The 21,719-nt window shown below is 45.0% G+C and overlaps 1 protein-coding gene across 4 annotated transcripts in view; it reads right to left on the reverse strand.

Annotated features, from left to right (window-relative positions):
• grik2 (glutamate receptor, ionotropic, kainate 2) overlaps nt 1-21,719 on the reverse strand; it is a 137,205-nt gene that overhangs the window by 3,068 nt on the left and 112,418 nt on the right. For 3 of the 4 annotated variants that reach the window (XM_076971827.1, XM_076971830.1, XM_076971828.1), the window contains one exon: nt 15,453-15,703. In XM_076971827.1, coding sequence (XP_076827942.1) covers nt 15,453-15,703 — 251 coding nt within the window. Of the gene's footprint in view, nt 1-13,842; nt 14,285-15,452; nt 15,704-21,719 lie in introns of those variants that run through there. The other variant, XM_076971831.1, reaches the window with a different exon arrangement.

Genomic DNA, 21,719 nt, shown 5'->3' on the forward strand with positions numbered 1-21,719 from the left:
TGCCACCACAGGTTCACAACTGAGTCCACTAGCTCATTGGCATCACTGCTCCAAGCAGGCACGCTCTCACACAACGTACGGCATGCGGGATGGCTGGATGGAAGCGATAGCCATCCAATTCAAGTCTGTAATTGGCAGCCAAGTCGACATGAGAGGGAGAAAGCGGCTCCCGGTCGAAGTGGGGGGGTCGGAGCCAAGTTCTGGCTCACGTCTGTACTGGATCTGGGCACACTCCAATGATGCCTTTGTTTTCAGTGAGGGAAACTTCTAGTTCTGGAGGAGCTGAATAGACTGTTGGAATTGGCTGATGGAAACCCGGGGAGCAGGTGTGCTGGGGGGGACGGGGGCAACGTGGCTTTTCATGGGTGTAGCTGCCAGAGCAGAACGTGTCGCACCAGTGCAAGTCGGAGGAATGCACTGCCTTCATCAGCATCGATGATGGAGGGGACTGTATGGGGGAGTAACGTGGAGCCTCGTGCCACACTGCAGTCAGTGTGTGAACTGTGGGTTGGGCTTAATGAAAACACTGAGAACTGTGGGAATGTCTGTATATTTGTGGCCATAAAGAGACACTACATGAACTTTGTGCAGCATGGGATTAACACTAGCGATACAGCCCCATGGCCACCAGCTCCCCTACGCTGAAAAGGAAGCCAAAGAACAGAAAGTAAAAAATACCAGCTGCAGGAATGATCAAACCATCAAACAGCCTTTGGGCAATGATTCCAGCACCGAAAGAAGACTGCAGCTGACATGACTGCGTGGACTATTGCTGGGTTAACACTGTTGCATAGCCCGACTCGAACGCATCCCCACACATCAATGACGCTTCGAATCAGCCCCTCAGTTCTTGCGTGGTTCAGGAGTGGATATTAGCAGGTGGTTCTCATTCTGGATGCCAAAGAGAATATGGTGTTCAAGCTGGGTGTTCAAGCTTTGCTATACACCAGCCATGTTTGAGTGCTTGATGGAACAAGTGCTCGCTGGTGTCCCCAAGGACTGGTGCATTGTTTATTTAGAAGATCTGCAAACAAGGAGCAAGCATCCCAGGCTATTAAGTCTGCGGATTTGCAGACTGCACCCCAACCTTAAGCAGGGGGTTAGTCAACAACCATGCTCCACTACACGGGCTCACGGTGATGGGGGCTGTATTCTTGTGGGACTAGGAGGCTGCGCATATATTTGCTGCTGTCCATGCTTGGCTGCGGAGATACCGGTTCTGACATTTTTCAGGGCAGGCATCAGGCGCTCGGCACGGACACCGGCAGTAAGAGCATCGGCGCACAGGACCAGAATGCAACTGATGTGTGATGAGCCGAGAGCTGTTAGCTGACATGGAGGCATCGTACCCTCTCTACTTTTATTCTAGTGTCACCTTTGACACACATGCTGACAACATTTTAGTGATTTAGCTCATGCGGTTCACAATGGGTTGATCACTGCACTACAGGAGTCGCATTTTACCATCCAGCACCGTGCTGGATACCCACATTGTAAGGTTGATGGATCCAAACCAGTGGGGACCTGTCCGGGCCCTCTACGCCCTCAGAGGGCCTAAAATATTCTTAAAATATAAATAATTTATCCAATTTTTTTTTATCTACTTACAGTTTGACAATCGACATCTAAACAATTACAGAAATATAAGCAAATAAATTATTCAACTGTGTCTATTCAATCTGTGTTGGAAGGTGAGGGGTTAAGTAGAAGCCTGTGAGCCTGTGTCTCCTCCTATCAGGACAGTGATGCCCGCTGTTCGTTTATAGGGGCCCTGGCAGTGATAATTCAGCGCAATATCAGTTTCAAATGACAGTAAAATTGACCAATCATATCTTCCCTTTTAATGGGCGGGCTTAACTGTATGATAATTTCCGCCCACTGTGGCGACGCTAGCTGACATTAGCATACCACCGCTAGCTAGTTTCGATTAAGTCCTTTGATGTCCTCGTGCGAGCTGTTTACATATTCCGCTCCCGAGGAACACGGAGCTGTGAACCTTATTTTGTTTGGAACCTTATTTTGCTTAAGAAGTTATCTAGTACATATATTACTGTTTATATTGTAAGCTGTACTGTCGTCTCAGTTTTTTATTTTTTTATATTTATTGCAGTTAATTAGGAAAGGGGGGGGGATGGGAGCAGGCCCACTTTTATTGTTCACGGTTCGCTACTGATCCAAACTACGCTGGACAGATGGGTACCATCCAGGCGCATTGCTAAAGGCAATTCACACGGGCCAGGGGCGCGTCTGGATGCAATACAGGTGGCTGCATTATATGCCTGGCCAGTATGTGTAGCAACATATCTGACTGTACTAGCTGTGGTGCATGAATGGGCTGGCGTGGGCCACGTCGGTGTGGACATCACACTGAAGTGGCTACAGTGGAGGTTGTACTGTCTGGGCTGCTATAGTTCACTGCAGGGTCGAGTGGGCGGCTAATGCAGGGACAGTCCCTGTCCAGTCCCTCTACTCCACCATGCAAACGAAGAGGGCTGCAGTGGATCTCCTGCTCCCCACCACAGTGGCTCCTTTATGAACCAGAGTGGCACTGACCAAGGCTCTAAAGCTGCCAGGAAATCAACTTTGAACTTCGAACTCGTCACTGATGGCCTAGCCATCATCAGAGCTCTGCACCAACGTAACCTGGACCTCCGTTTACCCCAGGTCCTGCTTGCACGTTGCTCTATTGTGCAGGAGTCATCCGGGTTCACTCCGGATTTTCTTATTTTTGGCCACGAGCTCGGGACACCCACAGAACTTGGAAAACATGCCTGGAGCAAGGAGCTGTGAGGAGCTGCACCACTGCCTCCATGCAGTGCAGCAGATCAGAGAACACTGGGGTGATGTTAGCTCCACTCAGCAATGTTCCTACTACTGCCAATGATACAGATGCTCTTGTTGGGAATGCAAGTGTGGTTGATCAGCCTGTGCCACAGGAGAGGACCCTGCCCCACCATGATAGGACTGCTGTGTCTTCAAGACATGCTAGGACGAGGATACCTTTAGGGTCCGGGCAGGGAGGGTGAACTCTTGTGGTCCTTAGGGGCTGGATAGCACCAAACTGGCCCCCACGAAAGCAAGACCTTGCTGGAACCAGGACATGCTATTAGGGCCTTGAGAGCACAATGGGAACCCCAAGGCACTGGACTTGCCCAAGATGGTGGGAGCACAGCCTGCCCACTTTAGGGACCTTTGTGCAGGCTGCCTGGGTTGGCGGGGATGGCGAACCTTTGAGCCGCTGACTTGAGCTGCAGGCTTATGAGTGGACAGAGAGAAGCACAGGAGGATCACAAGATGTCATGTACCTTTCTGCTCATGCTGTCTTTGTGTAGTACATGTCGTCCCATTAACCTTCCACAATAGTCCCTGTTCTGTTAAGTCTGGGTGTTGCTGCATTTGCAATTGTTGTATTCATCAATTAAATAAATATAAATGTGGACTGCTTTTCCAAAACCACCATAAAACATAAATCATCTTCAGTGTTTATTATACTGAATACTCTCTGACTCTTTTAAGATGATCTTAATACTATGGTGATTTTTGGAAATAGGGCTGTAGAGTCAAATTGGAGTCAACATTATCATGGTATTGTACTGATTCTCTAGAATTCATTCACTGATTAAATGATTAAATTAATACAAATAATTGGTGATGGGGTAAAAATAATTAGGTATAATTTAAGATACATTAAAATAGAGCTGATCTGTCATATGGGTGGGGGTTCTGTGGAGGTGTGTGGGGGTTCTGTGGAGGTGTGTAGGGGTTCTGTGGAGGTGTGTGGGGGTTCTGTAGAGGTGTGTGAGTGTTCATTGGGGGTTCTGTGGAGGTGTGTGGGGGTTCTGTGGAGGTTCTGTGGAGGTGTGTGAGTGTTCTGTGGGGGTTCTGTGGAGGTTCTGTGGAGGTGTGTGGGGGTTCTGTGGAGGTGTGCGAGTGTTCTGTGGGGGTTCTGTGGAGGTGTGTGGGGGTTATGTGGAGGTTCTGTGGAGGTGTGTGGGGGTTCTGTGGAGGTGTGTAGGGGTTCTGTGGAGGTGTGTGAGTGTTCATTGGGGGTTCTGTGGAGGTGTGTGGGGGTTCTGTGGAGGTGTGTGAGTGTTTTCTTTAGGGGTTCTGTGGAGGTATGTGTGGTTTTCTGCAGCTAGCTGCTCCATTTTGTTGTTTATTCTTATTCTGTTGTGTTTGTTTTAATTGTTTAGTGTAGGAGCTTTATCTTGAAAATGAAGACATTTAAACACAAAAATAGAGCTTATATAATACATGTTATCAGCTAATGCGATCAGCAAATTTAATAAGATTGGCTGTCAGGTGAAAATTGTGTTTTATTTTTGTCTGACATGCATATTTACTATGTTTTAAAGTGAGGCAATTCTGTGCCAGAGGTGAACATGATGCAAGGTGCTCACCTGTTAAACTGAATTGAATTCCAGTCACTCATTCGATCTTCCCCACCCATTACCTTCTGCTCAGTGCTAGTCTCCACTACTGCAGCCAATGGAATACTCATTAGCTGACTAAATAGCACATGTAAATGAGGTTTTATGCTAATTTAGACTCTAATATTTAAATAAGAGAGCCATAGAAGATAGCTCTTTTATTTTGGACCAGATTCATAATACTTGACGGTTACATCATTATGTCATGCAAAATGTGCAACACAATATTTAATTCCTCTTCATAAAGTCACCGTGGTGATAATTAATGCACCAGTATCACGTACATCATGTGGTTAATTCACCTGTGCTCAAGGTCAGTCAAAATCTATATGTAAATGAGTCAATATATATTAAAGACCCATGCGACAGATGACTGACTAACTCCAGTTGTGAGTGGTACACAAAACGCTGCACGTTGTATAAAAATGATGAGGAATGTAAGGTACTGAAAAGATGACCTGAGCTCATCTAAATCATGGCAGAGCAGCAAAAGTATCATGGAGACATCAGTCCATATCTTGCTCTGTTTATTGCTCTGCAACAATTACATTTGCATATCTTATTGCAAAGGCTCATGGCATTCTGAGATCCTGCTCAGTCATGTGACCTTCCTCATCATGCATATTCATTACTACTACAGTTGCAAAGTACGCTTCATGCTAATTTGAAAGAGATTTTAAAAATGTGCCTTTTAAATAAAATAGTCAATGAGCTAAATGGGTGCATGTGCAGAATTTTGAAGCTCACATGCAACTCTGACCAAGAAAAAAAAAGCACATGTACTGTCAGACAGGTTCAGGTGGAATTTTGTTGGAAAGGTTTTCTGTTTTGAATTGCTAATGTACTATGCAAATGAAGATAAACAATAAGAACCATATAGAATGCAAATGGTAAAATTCTCCAGCAATCTACATTTACACATGAACGAGGAACTGCGGTGCTATTTACCCGTTAATGTTACACTAATGATGGTGAGGGCCCAATGTGTGTGTAAACATGCTATTCACTATTACACTGCAATAATATTTTTCTATGACTTTAAGAATGGCATATGCACTACATATCACACCTAATCACTTATGCTATATGCTCCCAATCACTTATGCTATGTGACATTATTTTTTCCTTCATGTGGGTTTTTCACACTATATTTTGTAAATCAAGAAGCCTCACATTTTTACAAAGCAAAGGGCTGGCGTGAAAATACAAGGAGCTTTTTAGATCATCAAAGACAATATGTTTTGCCCGTTGATCTACAACACACAAAGGTTCAGAGAACCCTGAAAATATTATACATGTCTGGTGGGTTAGTGACGCTCCACTGCTGACTGTAACATTCAGCACTTATATTATGCAATTTATTTTAAGTCTACCATGACGAAAACGGAAGGACCCACAACGTTTATTTACCATCGGCTGATGAATGCCTGGAATCCTCAGTATGAGCGAGTGTAATTAGAAAGCTGCATGAAAGGGAAGGTGAGTCAAGTCAACAGAGAACGAAAATGGAGGCTGGACTTCCTACAGCGCATATGACATTTTACTGCGACTGTGTGTGTGCGTGTGTGTGTGTGTGTGTGTGTGTGTGTGTGTGTGCGTGTGTGTGTGTACGGCTGCATGCATGTGTGTGAGCTAGAATAAGGCTCTTCACTTCTTGGCTCTCGGCTGGCTGCTCCTGGCTCTCAGGAGAGCGGTTTACTCTTCAGTAGTTCAGAGAGCAGTGAGAACGGGTGCAGCAGGAGCGACGGGTGGGTGGTCAACAAGGAGGATGATGAGAGAGGCAAACGCATGGAAGCAGAGAAATGCATAAAACGAGGAAGAAGAAAAATACCAGCATTGTTGTATTTGCATTTATTATTTTTTGTGTGTGTGTGATGCAAATGGAGGTTAGCATAGAATCTCTAAAGAGAAGCAAGCATTATTAAAATAATAAGGCTGTGAAATGATCAAGAGGCAGTCTTATGCTTATATAGTCTTATACACACACACACACACACACACTACTCACAAAAAGAGATTTCAGGATAAACCTAAAATAAGTGAATTAAATTTGACCTCTAAAATTTTGCACATGTCCAACTGTTCAATGTTTCAGTACTTTTTGCACAACTTAACGACAACATTCACTACATGCGTTTGATCCATGAATCGAGCAATACATTTCTTGGTTCAATTATAATTGGTATATAAATAGTAGGCCTACTCCTCATCAAGCTTTTGACATCATGAGAACAAGACGGAAGCTAACCATTGATTAACATGACCAGGATGTTCTCACATAGAAGAGACCACTGAGCTACATGAGCTATTCTCTGAGAATACAGATACAGAGAGACTGGAAGAGTCTCAGAAAGGCGTAGAATTGGACGTCCTTTAGCCACATCCCACACTGATGACTGCTTCATTGTGAACAGTGCCCTTGTGGAACCGGATGATGAATGCCACACAACTCCAGTCACATTTAAGGGAGTTGAGAGGCACCCAAGTGTCATGTAAGACCATTTGAAACCGTTTTACATCAGAGTGGTCTGTGTGCTAGACGACCTGCAAGGGTACCTGACCACACCACCAGGTACAGGTGTCATTGTGTTGTGTGGGCCAGGGAGCTTTAACACTGGAGGAGAGACCAGGGGGACTCAGTGCTGTTCACTGATGAAAGTCGATTCATGCTGAGCAGAAATGATGGCTGTCAACTATGTTGGAAACGTCAATGATAACACTACGCTTCAGCCACTGTTGTCACCAGACGAGCCTTTGGTGGTGGTGGTGGTGGTGGTGGTGGTGTTACAGTGTGGCCAGGTGTGTCTATCAGAACTATGTCACTTTGTGACAAGCCCATACTACTTGAATAACATCATTAATCCAGCCATTGCATGAACAACACAGGTCTAATTTCATCTTCAAGGACGACACTGCTCCAGCTCATTGAGGTCACATCATTAGGGAACAGCTGCTGGAGACTGGGGCACCTCAAATGGAGCTGACTGCACTTTCTCCAGACCTGAATCCCATAGAAAACCTGCAGGATCGTGCAGGACCTGCCGTGTAGAGGCTCGTAATTCTGCGCCCCAGAACCTCAGTGACCTGAGGGCCCTTCAAGATGAGTGGGACACCAGGCCTCAGCAGACAATAACTTGACATGTGCATGAGACAGCATGAGACGTCGTTGTCAAGCTGTAATTGATGCTCTAGTGCACATGACAAGCTATTGAGACGTTGAAATTTTTTGTTGGGGTAAACCAACCACTGTTGAGCCTTTGTTTCAATAAATTGTTTGCGATGAGGAAATCATCATTGCTAGCTTCTACTGAAAAATGCTCTACTTTAAAAATTTAATATCAACGTAGTGTGAGCTTTTTACATTTTCCATAAATTTCATCTGAATATCACTAATCTTTTGTGAGTAGTGTATATATTAAATCAACATTTGTCCCAAAAGCACACAACAAGATATGTAATGCCATCCATTTATCAAAACAAAATCTAATTCACATATTTCCATACATACTTTGAATACTGTTTATTAAGATGCTCCTAAGAACTGGGCTGTGATGAACCTGTGTGGAAGATGGGAGATGACAAAAGTGACTTTTACCCCTAAATATACTTCACAACTGTGAGGATAGTTTGAGAGGCAAAAGTTTTTCCTAGTATTACAGTTGGACAGTTGCAGGAGTGGGTTTCATGCTGAGGTCACAAAGTCTCCATGAATATAATTATATGCCACCTCCATGCTAACAAACTATTTGGAAGACTTGCCAAGAAGAATGTTGCTGCTGCCATCAAACCACAAACTTAAGCACCTAGAGTTCACTGAACAACACCAGAACTCTGAATGGAGCTCGGCTCTATTGACAGACAATGCAAAAATAGAGTTTGTAGGTAACAAACACCAGAGGTGGATTTGGAGGAAAGAGGGAATGTCATAAAAAATGCCATGCTGGACGTAACCCCCACTACGACGTATAGCAGAACTGTTTTAATTTTATAGATCCAGGGAATGTTTTTGATGTACATCATCACAGACTCTTCTAAAGACTCCTCTAAGGACTCCTCCTATTTTAGACAAAAAGCTGTTTGGCTCTGATAAAGGCAGTTAAGATGAACCATGAGAATCTACCAGCTGAACAGGCATGGACAAGCATACCTTCAAATCCACAAAAATATTCACTGACACCAAATCAGGTATTTGCAGTGCCAGCCACGTTTCCTTGGATGAGCGTTATCTGAGAAGGTCCAGGATCTGCAGAGGTATGGTCCCAGATCCCTGCATATATACTTTGCCACCTTACTCCAGTGCAAAAATAGACTCCAGTGATGCTGTCTCCTCTTTTCCATAACTTCTAACTAGAAATTCTGGATGGTACAGATTTAGGGAATACGACCTATTTAAATTGCTTATATTCTGTGGAATCCACCACACACTTGTGCTGTAGGTCTGTGGGCTGTAGGTCTGTGACCATAGTTCTGTGGGCTGTAGATCTATGGGCTATAGGTCTATGAGTATTCCCAGGACATCGTGCTTGCCTTTATTAGTTCAACATTAGTATTTCTAATGTAATTTATTAAGTATTGTTTAATAATATTCTACCATCCTAGTGTTGTATATTCCTACATTTCCCCTATTGAGTTGTGTCCCATTGCTGTTTATTGCTAGGCTTGATGCACAAAATGCCATTTCAATTAGAAAGAACTGTAACTGGTTCCTTCTTCACTGTCGACACTAACTGGGTGTTAGGAAATGGGATTTCACCACTGGGCTTGAGGAAATGAGGTGGCGAATCTACAAACGTAAAGGTTGGCATGAGAGAAGATGGAGCCAAGAGAGAGGAGAGGGGCTTCCTGAGTGTTGGGCCTGCCCCTCCCCAGTCAGACACCACCAACCGAGGGCGGCAGCTGGCGGGTTAAGATGGTGGAGGAAACAACACGGCGTGGCTCAGCGGCGGAGCCCAGCTGGTGCTCGGCGAGAGATGGCACGCATTCCCCCACCACGCCGCAGTGGAGAGGGCACCCAGGAGCCGCACTCTGTACAGCTGTGAGTGGTTTCTCGGCGCCATGGTTGGACGGCAGCCATCGCCGGGACACGCTGTGTTTGGCGCTGGCGGGGAAAGCACTCTAGGCTTTCATGGATGTGCAACCAGAGCAGCATGGTGACTTCAGAGCTCTGACCAGGCTCCTCCAGCGATGTTTCAGACAGGCGCCATTAGCGCCGCAGACGAACGGCTGCTCCCGGAGAGGTGGAGCGTATGGGGAGAGCGGACGCGTGTGCTGAACGTGACGTTTGCGGCAGGGATAAACGGCGTTGGAGAAGTGCACAGGAGGAGTTCGCACGGAAGTGCTGACGATGAAGCTGAGGCAGCATGTGCAGCTCACGACGGCAGCCGAGCACCCGTCTCTGAGAGGACAGAACTCACACTCGACATGAAAGAACCACAATGAGCAGCGTAGTACTACATGGCAGATGAGCTACATGGAGAACGGGGAGATGAGCAGGTTGTATGGAAATGACTAGAACTGGTATGCTGGTGGTGCAGGAAGAGGAGAGGTAGTCAGTACCTCCAGAAAGAACGACACTCGGTGTGGACACCGCAGTGAGGAAGACTGGCCAAGTGCAGCATAATGGGAAACACTTCACTAAAACACCTAACTAAAACACCTCCCTAAAACAGCTCACTAAAACACCTCACTAAAACACCTAACTAAAACACCTCACTGATCACCTCACTAAAACACCTTCCTAAAACACCTCCCTAAAACACCTCATTAAAACACCTCACTGATCACCTCACTAAAACACCTCACTGATCACCTCACTAAAACACCTCCTTGATCATCTCACTGACCACCTCACTAAAACACCTCACTGCCCACCTCACTAAAACACCTCACTGACCACTTCACTAAAACACCTCACTGCCCACCTTACTAAAACACCTCACTGCCCACCTTACTAAAACACCTCACTGCCCACCTCACTAAAACAACTCAGTGATCACATCACTAAAACACCTCACTGAAACACCTCACTGCCCACCTCACTAAAACAACTCAGTGACCACTTCACTAAAACACCTCACTGACCACCTCATTAAAACACCTCACTGATGACCTCACTAAAACACCTCACTAAAACACCTCACTGATGACCTCACTAAAACACCTCCTTGATCATCTCACTGACCACCTCACTAAAACACCTCACTGATGACCTCACTAAAACACCTCACAGACCAACTCACTAAAACACCTCACTAAAACACCTCACTGACGACCTCACTAAAACACCTCACTGACGACCTCACTAAAACACCTCACTGACCACCTCACTAAAACACCTCACTGACCAACTCACTAAAACACCTCACTGACCAACTCACTAAAACACCTCACTGAAACACCTTACTGATCACCTCACTCGTCTGTGTCGTGCTCCCTCACACCAGCAACAACCGGGGGCCAAATCAAAATTCGGAAGGATACTGGAAACTGTGGAAGGGGGTCTGAGCTGAGTGCACAAGTACTGGCTCAGGCCAGTAGGATCTGAGCTTGCTCAACTCAGATTCCTTGAGGCAGCAGGGACTTGCTTGGCCAGAAGGTAACACTGGGTTTAAAGAGGAGGCTGGAGAAGCTTTCTGTCGGGTAGGAGACAACGCAGGTGAAGCCGGCGGTGTAGGAGGAGCTGAACACAGCGCCAGCGCCGTCTGTCAGATCCCTGATGGGATGAGAGAGCTGCTGCATATTACAGCTGTACCTCCAGCAAACCTCCGCACCTGAGGAGAGTCGCATGAGGAGCGAGCCGTTGCCTACTGGGTGAGGCTCAGCCATCTCTGCCCTCACCTCCGTGGCATCCCCCATATCCTGCATACTGCTAACACTGTGCTGAATTGGCTCGTGCAGTTCAGAGAGCCCGAGGCTCAGGTCGCAAGGTGAACCCACAGTGCTGCGGAACCCGACCATCCGAACATCGTGCTGGATGCATAAATGGTAAAGCTGACGCCCTGTCTCACCATCTGTGTGGAAGGAGACATTGCCAGCGCTGTGTACTCCTCAAGGAGACAGCACAGGCGGCTGAGAAGAGCACGGGTACCTGTTGTCACCCCCAGTAACACCAGACTCAACTCTGACAGTGGTGAGGAGTCCCACTACACCCAGGGGATGTGGAGCCCTCGTAGGACAGCTTCAACCAGGCCGTGTGTGGGAGGAAATCTGGACTGCGGCACGGATCCTGCTGGCTGGGTTGTATAGACGTGGAGCTGTTTATGCAAGAACTGCAAGAATGAACCGATCCACACTCACCTGGTCCACATCTGTGTCTCTGCTCTGATGTCCTGGGTCCCTTCCCCACCAAGAACTCCAGGTACTTATATGGACTTGCTGCCATGATGTATTTCACTAAGAGGCCTATAAGACTTTTGATGGCCCCAGACCAGAGCGTGGCCACGTTAGTGGGCTGGTGGCTTAAAATGTTTTTTTCTGCTGCTTTGGAGTGTTTGAGCACTGACATAGTGTCCAGAGGCACTTTGATTTGGCAGTCATGGCTGAGGTGTGTAACCTGTGATTGGGTGTCTGAAGGACTCAACATTCCCACAGAGTGACAGACTGGTGGTGCATTTCAGCCAGACATTCACCATTCAACTTGCCTCTGTCACTGCCCAAGATCAGCACAAATAGAACTACCACCTACCTGTGGTCTGGTTGACATGTCACTCTGCCATGCAGGAGTCAACCAGGTTGTACAGCCATGAGATCAGGATAACCATGTAGCCAGTGTTCAGTTGTCTGCTGGGATCAGAGAAGGACCCAGAGCGGGAAGTGCCCAGAGCGGGCTACACCAGGAAGCTCCACCTCCACCTCTAGGCCAGGCACCTGGGTGAGGTGGTGCGTTTTGGGTTCAGGCAGGGCATCAGACCGTAGTGGTTCATAGTGACTGCGACCCATAATGGTCACATAAAAGGGAGACCTCACGGGGCCAAGAGGCACCGATACACAGGTGACATGGTTCCTGGACTGCAGGTGCCTGTCGTGGAGGAGTTGGCATTTTGTGGAACTGGAAACAGCCAAGAAGGTGTTTGGGCTGGAGGGCTGAAGCCATGATGTGAGGGCAGAAGTGTGTGGTGACCACCACGAGTGTGTCCTGTGGAGTGGAGAGAAGCACAGTAGACATTCCCAGAATGCCATGCGTCTCTACACTCGCCTTAATTGGGTCAATGCTAGTGTATCTAAATATAGTTGCTAGTAGTTGCGTGGTGTCTCATTTTCATCAAATTGTGTTTATAGTTGAGCATTGTCTAAGATTTATCTTCCATCGCAGTGTTGCGTATGCCTTTTTGTTATTTCCCCAATTTCCTCTGTTAAATTACTTTCCTGCTGATTGTTATGCTTATTGAGTACAACTATTCATAATAAAACAGCTATTGGAAGAAATGGTGCCCCCAGTCCTCCACTGCTGCCAACACTACAAAAATGTAAAAAACAAATGTTACATAACTATCAAATTTAACAAGTAGGTCATTAATATTCACGCTTCACACTTAAAAAATCAGTTATATGGCTGTTGTCTTGACTACAATCTCTAGAAAAGCGATGTTTGTTTTCACATTTTATGTTTTCACTCCATAGTGTGAACAGCACAGCTTAAACCCGACACAAAAAGGCTTTGTCTGGACCTGCTGCCTCCTGGTTAACACATTATTGCATAATCACTCTCACCATCCCTCTCCTTACGTCCAATGTGTCCTGTTTCATGGCAACGAGAAAGAGTGTTTAAAAGCTACCGGGCCACACATCTCACTTTATGCAGCCAGAGCCAGGGCTGTATTTCTGCTTCTTTCATAGCTGCAGACGATTCGTCAGAACTGTCCTTTTCGTCTGGCCAATGGTTTCTCGTCTCCATGTAACGGTAACCATGGACGGGTGCTACACCGCAACACCTTGCAACAGAATAACCCCGAACATCAATATGGTAGCTTTCAGTGAACAAACAAAAGCACTCGTGGAGATCGATGGAGGATGCTGAAGATGGCTCTTAAAGCCAGTCCCCCGCTGAGAGGGGCTAAGTGGGGGCACACATGTGGGAGTAACAACTCAGCCATCACGGGGGATGTCCACGCTCGCTCTGAGGTTCTACAAGAGAAGCACGAGTACATGCTCATGTTTTGATGTTGTTACACGCTTGCTGGGTCAACCCAAGTGGGGAAATATCAGTTGAGCAGGAAATTGGCTAATGTTTAGGGTGCAAACCTTTAAATCCTTACTAAAGACTTGTTAATTGTTAATCTATAGCCACGGTGATGTACATTCAATGCAAGTTGGGATTGAGTGTAAGTAGGGATTCAATATATTTTGTCCTTAATAGGGAAATGAGGACTTGGTTAGTTGGATCAGTGAGTTCATGATTCAAGGATGGAGTCATTATTGCAGGAAGACTGTGTTTATTTGTATTGTAGACAAATATATATTTCCTTTGGACAAAGCTTAAAAAAGTTTCAACGATAAAACTAAGAGAAGAATGTCCTTTTAAAACTACAGACACCAGTGAAATGCTTAACAGTCTGTAAAATTAAGAATGTGTATTAGGAAACATTGACTATGAGTATTAATGAATGTGAATGTTAAATACTTTTAAGCAATTAAACTGGTGTTACTGATCTTGCTGCAAATCCCTTAACGAGAAGCATGGATCTTTCTAAGCCACATGTCCTTAGTTGGTAAGGGGAGAAAGATTGGAGGGGGGAGAATGAGACAGGGCTGTTGAGGTGAAACATGCTGATAACCACGGCAGCCATCTGAGCAAATGAACCAAGTCTTCAGAGACATACATCAAGGAGAGCTGCTTGCTCTCCGACTGGCAATGTCTGGAAAATATAATTAATAATAATGCGTTTCACTTTTTTTTGCTCCTGACTCCCAGACGACAGATTTCATGCTTGTATGTTTTCCTGTCAGATAATGTTCTGGTGGCTCTAGACTCTTTGAACGGATGCCTACTACTCTAGACTCTTTGAACGGATGCCTACTACTCTAGACTTTTTGAATGGATGCCTACTACTCTAGACTCTTTGAACGGATGCCTACTACTCTAGACTCTTTGAACGGATGCCTTCTACTCTAGACTCTTTGAACGGATGTCTACTACTCTAGACTCTTTGAACGGATGCCTACTACTCTAGACTCTTTGAACGGATGCCTACTACTCTAGACTCTTTGAACGGATGCCCACTACTCTAGACTCTTTAAACGGATGTCTACTACTCTAGACTCTTTGAACGGATGTCTACTACTCTAGACTTTTTGAATGGATGCCTACTACTCTAGACTCTTTGAACGGATGCCTACTACTCTAGACTCTTTGAACGGATGCCTTCTACTCTAGACTCTTTGAACGGATGTCTACTACTCTAGACTCTTTGAACGGATGCCTACTACTCTAGACTCTTTGAACGGATGCCTACTACTCTAGACTCTTTGAACGGATGCCCACTACTCTAGACTCTTTGAACGGATGTCTACTACTCTAGACTCTTTGAACGGATGTCTACTACTCTAGACTCTTTGAACGGATGCCTACTACTCTAGACTCTTTGAACAGATGCCTACTACTCTAGACTCTTTGAACGGATGCCTACTACTCTAGACCCTTTGAGCGGATGCCTACTACTCTAGACTCTTTGAACGGATGCCTACTACTCTAGACTCTTTGAGCGGATGCCTACTACTCTAGACTCTTTGAGCGGATGCCTATTACTATTCATTTGTTTTATTTGCAGGGAGTCGATTTAGCCCGATTTAAAAAGAGACAGAATCACCAAATTCAGCTATTAACATTAGTGCAACTATCCAAACCTTGTGAGGAGAACAAGGCCCATCCAAAAAATAAAGAAATAATATGATAAGCAAACATGCAGCAGGCAGCTGAAATGCTGGAATGAAACACACACAGGTGTTTGGACAGAGCAGGCGGCCCACACAGTACCAACGTCACACTCTCACTGCGCTCCAGAAATGGGGAAACTGTTTCTTTACCTTCTCAAGTTGTGCGTTTTGTTTAGACTTGTACAGGAACTCCCCCACCGCCACAAAGACGGAGAGCACGAGGCCGGCAGCCAGGACGATGAAGATACCACCGATGTTCTGCACGCCCAGAGCGCTCGCCTCCTTGCTCTCCTCCTCGGGGCAACCGTTGCCACGCCACCACTTCTCCTTCATCATATGCAGCTTCCCCTCTTCCTGCAGCTGCAGGATCGCTATGGTGATCTTGTCTCGGTATGGAGAGCCTGGAGGGTCAAAAAAAAAAAAAAAAAAAAGGCAAAGCAATGCAATTAGCTACCAAAGGCTCGTTTCTCAACTAGGAAATAATTGTGGGCAACGGAGCAGAAGTGGAGAAGCTGACAAAGAAACATTCTGTTCACATGAGGGAAGGGAATCTGTTGCTATGGCAAGAAATGTCATGACTCCACGCTGCGTGCAGGTTTTGTGCAAGCCCGGTGGTTAGGTGAGGAGACGGAGAGGAAGTGAGTGCAGCCGGAGTCACCGGACGCCCTCAGGCTGAACACTGCCTGCTGGAACACAGCTCCCACAGCACCACTGATAACACACCAATAAAACCAAATTACATTCCCAGGACGGGCATTTTTCCCTTTTATCTATGTATTTTCTGTCTAATTAAACTAGTTGCCAAAGCTAGTTCGAGGTAATGTTTACAGTATGCATTGGCATGTTTGGTTAAATGAATAAACGTCTTCCCCAGGCGTGAGCGGTGAAGCGTTCGGCCCCTCCCGTGTCGATCTCGTTCTGGGCTTGCCACGCGCCATGAGAATTCTCCGCAAGACCTTCGGGACACCCGCACGGACAAATAAACAGGCTCACTGCGTTCATCAGACTTCTGATGTCAGCACATACAGAACACACAAAACACATACAGAATTCCTTTTCATGTCCTGACAATGATAAAATCGCTACAGCGGGGCCTCCCTAATGAGCAGGTTAATGTTGTCTGAGTGATTCAGAAGCAAGTTGTGCTTTTGCTCTCTGACGAACTCTAATCTAACCCAGCTCAGAGCCGACGTGACCATGTGCTTTGAAGCACACAGCACTAGCAACAGATCTGCGGTGCAGTTGAACTGTCAGCAGAGTCACTGTGCGTTGTGACGGCTGACATCGCATATGACACGACACACTGACCCCGCTTCCATTTCATGATTCAATTCATGAGACTTATTCATTTAATTGTGGAAAAGCAGAGATTATAGTTTATAGACAGTATATGAAAGATACCAATAAAAGGAAGCAAAACTATTTTTATTATTACTATTATTATTATTACTATTATTGCTCTTTGTTTTAACAAACATGAACTGAAAGTAGCCTTTGTTGTCTGAGACTTCAAAATATTCAAAATATTTTTCTGGGTGATTTAATGAAGGGGAATGTGTGTGAAGGGGAGTGTGTGAAAGTGAATGTGTGTGAAAGTGAGTGTGTGTGAAGGGGAGTGTGTGTAAGTGAGTGTGTGTGAAGGGGGGAGTGTGTGTGAAGGGGGGTGTGTGTGAAGGGGAGTGTGTGTGAAGGGGAGTGTGTGTGAAGGAGTGTGTGAAGGGGAGTGTGTGTAAGTGAGTGTGTGTGAAGGGGGGTGTGTGTGAAGGGGAGTGTGTGTGAAGGGGTGTGTGAAGGGGAGTGTGTGTGAAGGGGTGTGTGAAGGGGAGTGTGTGTAAGTGAGTGTGTGTGAAGGGGAGAGTGTGTGAAGGGGTTTGTGTGTGAGTGAGTGTGTGAAGGGGGGTGGAGTGTGTGTAAGTGAGTGTGTGTGAAGGGGAGAGTGTGTGAAGGGGTGTGTGAAGGGGAGTGTGTGTGAAGGGGGGTGTGTGTGAAGGAGTTTGTGTGTGAGTGAGTGTGTGTGAAGGGGGGTGGAGTGTGTGTGAAGGGGAGAGTGTGAAGGGGAGTGTGTGTGAAGGAGTGTGTGTGTGAAGGGGAGTGTGTGTGAAGGGGAGTGTGTGTGAAGGGGAGTGTGTGTGAAGGGGAGTGTGTGTAAGGGAGTGTGTGTGAGGGGAGTGTGTGTGAGGGGAGAGTGTGTGAAGGGGTTTGTGTGTGAGTGAGTGTGTGTGAAGGGGGGAGTGTGTGTGAGTGAGTGTGTGTGAAGGGCAGTGCTGTACATCAGCTTTGTTTTTGTTCTCTGTGTCACACTGACATGATCTGTCGACAAATTACAATACAAACAGTAAAAGCATCAATGTGAATCCTGTCCAGTCTCTTGCAATTCTAACCTCCAACAACGTGTAACTGTTCTGTTGAAACTGATATGCCACCCAGAAAATGCATTTTAGTCATTTTCACTCATTGTCACCATAACCGTAGCCATGGTGCCATGTACAGAGTACACTGTTATACTGACTACATGGCTAAGATTTTTTATTACATGGCTAAGTTCTTGTTTATAAACAATAACATAAATACTTGATGGCACTGAAATGTTAAATGACAAATATTTACTTGAGACATAAACTATTGGTTTTGATGTCCAGGTGTTCGTCAGGTAATCCTTTTTTGTGGTGCTCCTTGTACGAATTTCAAGACACACATTTATTGTTTTGTAAATCTTAAATGACTGGAGAAAAGCACCAAAGTAGCTAAAAAACCGTGAAAACTGTCCCAGCGCATCTTTCTTAGACACCGAGTACGTAAGCGTGTTCACACTAGCCTAGCCTACAGGCTAGATACTAATAACACCACATATTTAGGCTGACATGACACATTAGGTGTGCATCACAGATGTCCCACTAATAATATGGTTTAGACTAGCCGTGATACAATATATCGTCTTGCCAGAAAAACACAGATTGAATCCTTCTACCATTTAAGTGTTTTGGAAAACAAGCAAATGGAGTAAATAAATAAACAGACAAAAGACAGACAGACGGACAGACAGACAGACAGACAGACAGACAAAGCAGCAAATTTATTCATATATATCAGAGATTTTTTTGCAGGTCATTTTTAATTGATTTATAACAATTTCAGTAGCATTTTGACATTATATTGGAAAGTCTATGCATTTGAATTGCCAGAAATGCTCCCAGTCAATGCCTTTGGTTCAGGGAATGACTTTTCCATCTGTGTAATCAATACATAAATGAAGCAAGATTCTGCAGATTTACTTTTAGAAAGTCTCTGCTGAACAAAATAATTGAAAACTGAATGCATGTTAGAAATAACAAAAATAGTTTGTGATGTTTCTCACACTTTCTACCTTTGTTGTTATTTTGATATTCTTATCCTCTTGGCCACTTTAGAAAAAAATAGTCTACTAGAAATAAAATATAAGCTTGACTATATGTATAGTCTGGTTCCTAATGGTGACCAGTTCTTTCATCTAAAATATCAGTAATTTATGAATGTTATGTACATTGAGTAGACTGTCCTTCCTGGCAACAACATGTAACACTCTAGATGGCATCACATATCATGCACTTAAAGTGTGTTTGGTGGTGACATCCTGCATATGTAAATTTCAGCCATAAAAATGAGCCAGTCACAGTAAGGGCACCAGTGGCTGATCCTCCAGCAGAAGTGAAGGAATTAAGTGCCACGCAAGACTGAATTCCAAATTAGACACATAGCTGCATTCTGTCAACTCTGAGAAGAGTAACAGCAAATGGACCCCTAATGCATCGTCCTTCTGTAAACCTGCACAGCAATTCAAATGAGCTCCTGCCAACAATGAGAAGATATAGGTCTATTTTTAGCCTGGTAAGAGCAATTTCCATATAAATGTGTTCAAAAATTTCCTCTGTGATAAACACTGTGGAGAAGAATGAATATCATCTGTTTACATTTTCAGTGGAATAACACTTGACTAAAATATCTCGTGGATTGTTCCCTGTGGTCCATTGGTGAGGCTCTCTAATGTTAGAAATGCCTCAGTGAAGATGTTCAGAGGCATTTCTTCAGTTTAAAGTTCTTCCTTTTACCTCTTGCTTCTCTTGTGGGACTCTCTTGTACATCTTGGCCTGAGGTGGCCGATGCAAGTGTCTACAAGTCGCTAGACTGTATATCACAACTCACCCAGCGGACAGCTGACATCCTGCAAAGACACTAGCCTGCTGACAACCCAAACAGGCAGTGTTTACGAAGAGTGCGATTAATACTGTCTAATGAAGTCCAATGCAGACTGGTAATAATGAGACAGGGAGAGAGAGAAGAGAAAGATAATGAAAGATAGAGAGAGACTGAGAATGAGAGAAAAATAAAGCAAGCAAGAGAGAGAGAGAGTTCCCCATGAGATGTAGACTGATGAGCGGGGAGGGAGGGGGGGGCAGTTTACTCTTAAGCTTGCATTCTGTCTTGCACAAACAAACTCCTGGCAGATGTTTGATGACATGGTATTGTACATGAGTCCTCTTAATGACCCCTCTGGGGAGGGGTCCTGACACACTCTCCGAACGCTGACTGGGGTGCTTTCTATTTCTAATACACACGGAGGACAAACACAGCTACCCAGTATCATCTGAAGAATCACTACATGTTCAAGTAAAACGCAGTTAGTGAAATGAGCAGAAGGGCTCAGATGTGCATAGATTATGTAGCAATGACCTCAGCGACACGAGTATATAAGGGCTTAAAGGGTTTTTCTTTAAGTCTGTAGTCTCAGACCTTAGGGATGGACATAATTCAGTTTCAGTTCAGGAGATACATCTGCTCCACATGGTGCATCAATTAAAATAATAATAAAAAAATAACCAGCCTAAACCATCAGAAGTGGAACAGAATCGTCCTTGAGTGCATCTGCTACACACAGATATGGAACATCTATCCATGGTCATTAGCCCAGGACAACACAACCAGCCGTGCTCCATGGATGGGATGGATGAGTTAGTTCCTCTCCCCATGACAATCAGAGCGATGGTATCCAAGTGTTAGGTCGTGAACACATAACAGGGCAGGCAGTACCATCCTCCGAGGACGTTCAGCTGTCCTGTGGTGTGTAGGAGGAACCTCAAAAAAGAGAAGATGACTGGCTGCATGTGTCATGGGAGAAGTGTTGGTCCTCACTGCCCAAGGTTCGGTGTGACTTAGACAGCAGGCAGGCAGTGACCACAACCAACACGGGCCACAATGTGACAATGTAGCATTGAACCAGTGCAGTTGCCTCTGATAGGTTCAAAGGCAGGATGTGCTCGATCACATGACATGCAACACACCAATATATAAAAGACATTGTGATTGTGATGGCACTGAATTTTCCCCACTTATTATATTTCCCAGATCCCTCATGGCATTACTACCATTGTTGCAGAACATTGCAGCTCAGAGTGTCTTATTAACTTTTGCCAGCATTATTTCCAACTACTGATACATCTAATACTTAATTACTTCCTATGATCACTCCGTTTCTGGCTTATTTCTGACATACATGCATATACATGAATGTTAGTCTATTCACACTAAGCAATTTTTGATTCACACCAAGTTTTTTGGTTAGTGTTTCTTGTCTTTCCTCTGAAATATATATGCAGACAAATCAAACAAAATGTGGTCCAAGGTCACAGAGCTTTTCAGCAACTGTAAAAGTGCAGATAAGGATCACACACATTTTTAGTGGACATCCACTAAAAAAATATAAGCTGACTAAAAAAGCAAACAAAACAATCTTTATCTTTACAGTTGCTGAATGACTTTTTGTCACTTAAGGTCACAAAGTGCTTTAACAGCTGCAAAGATAAACACTGTGTCACTCCTTAACGCCGGCCACCAGTGTTGGGCTGTTCACTGTGGAACCAAACGTAGCCAGGACGACAAACTGAACTTTATAACAGGTTGACAACAACTCTGATTTATTAAAGTATGATACAGACAACTGTATAATATTTGTCATATTTAACTGGTTTTTTTTTTCAGATATTCTTTTTTCTGATCTTATAGGTCAGTGGTTAATTAACATAATTTTAAAATATGTTATTTTTAATCCCTGTCAAGCAGTCTGCGTATTAACCTTGTCCACAGCATGGGGGGGGGGGGGGGGGGGGGGGTTGCCAGGTTTTTCTACATTCAGCACCATCAAAGACCCAGTTATTAGTGTGACCTGACAAACATCCTCTGTTAAAGCCAATGATATATATGCTAAATGGAGCCCTGGATGAGGGGCAGAGCCATCTTATGGTAACAGATACTAAAAGGGTAGGATTAGCAATTTAAATGCATCGTGCTGAGCTGCCTGCAAACAGCACACAGGGGAGAGATAATACTAAACACCCATTCTGGATGCCCCGCGCGTGTTCCTCACAATACAATCCCAGGACACAC

This window comes from Brachyhypopomus gauderio, chromosome 13 (genome assembly GCF_052324685.1).
Source record: "Brachyhypopomus gauderio isolate BG-103 chromosome 13, BGAUD_0.2, whole genome shotgun sequence".
Lineage (NCBI taxonomy): Eukaryota > Metazoa > Chordata > Actinopteri > Gymnotiformes > Hypopomidae > Brachyhypopomus > Brachyhypopomus gauderio.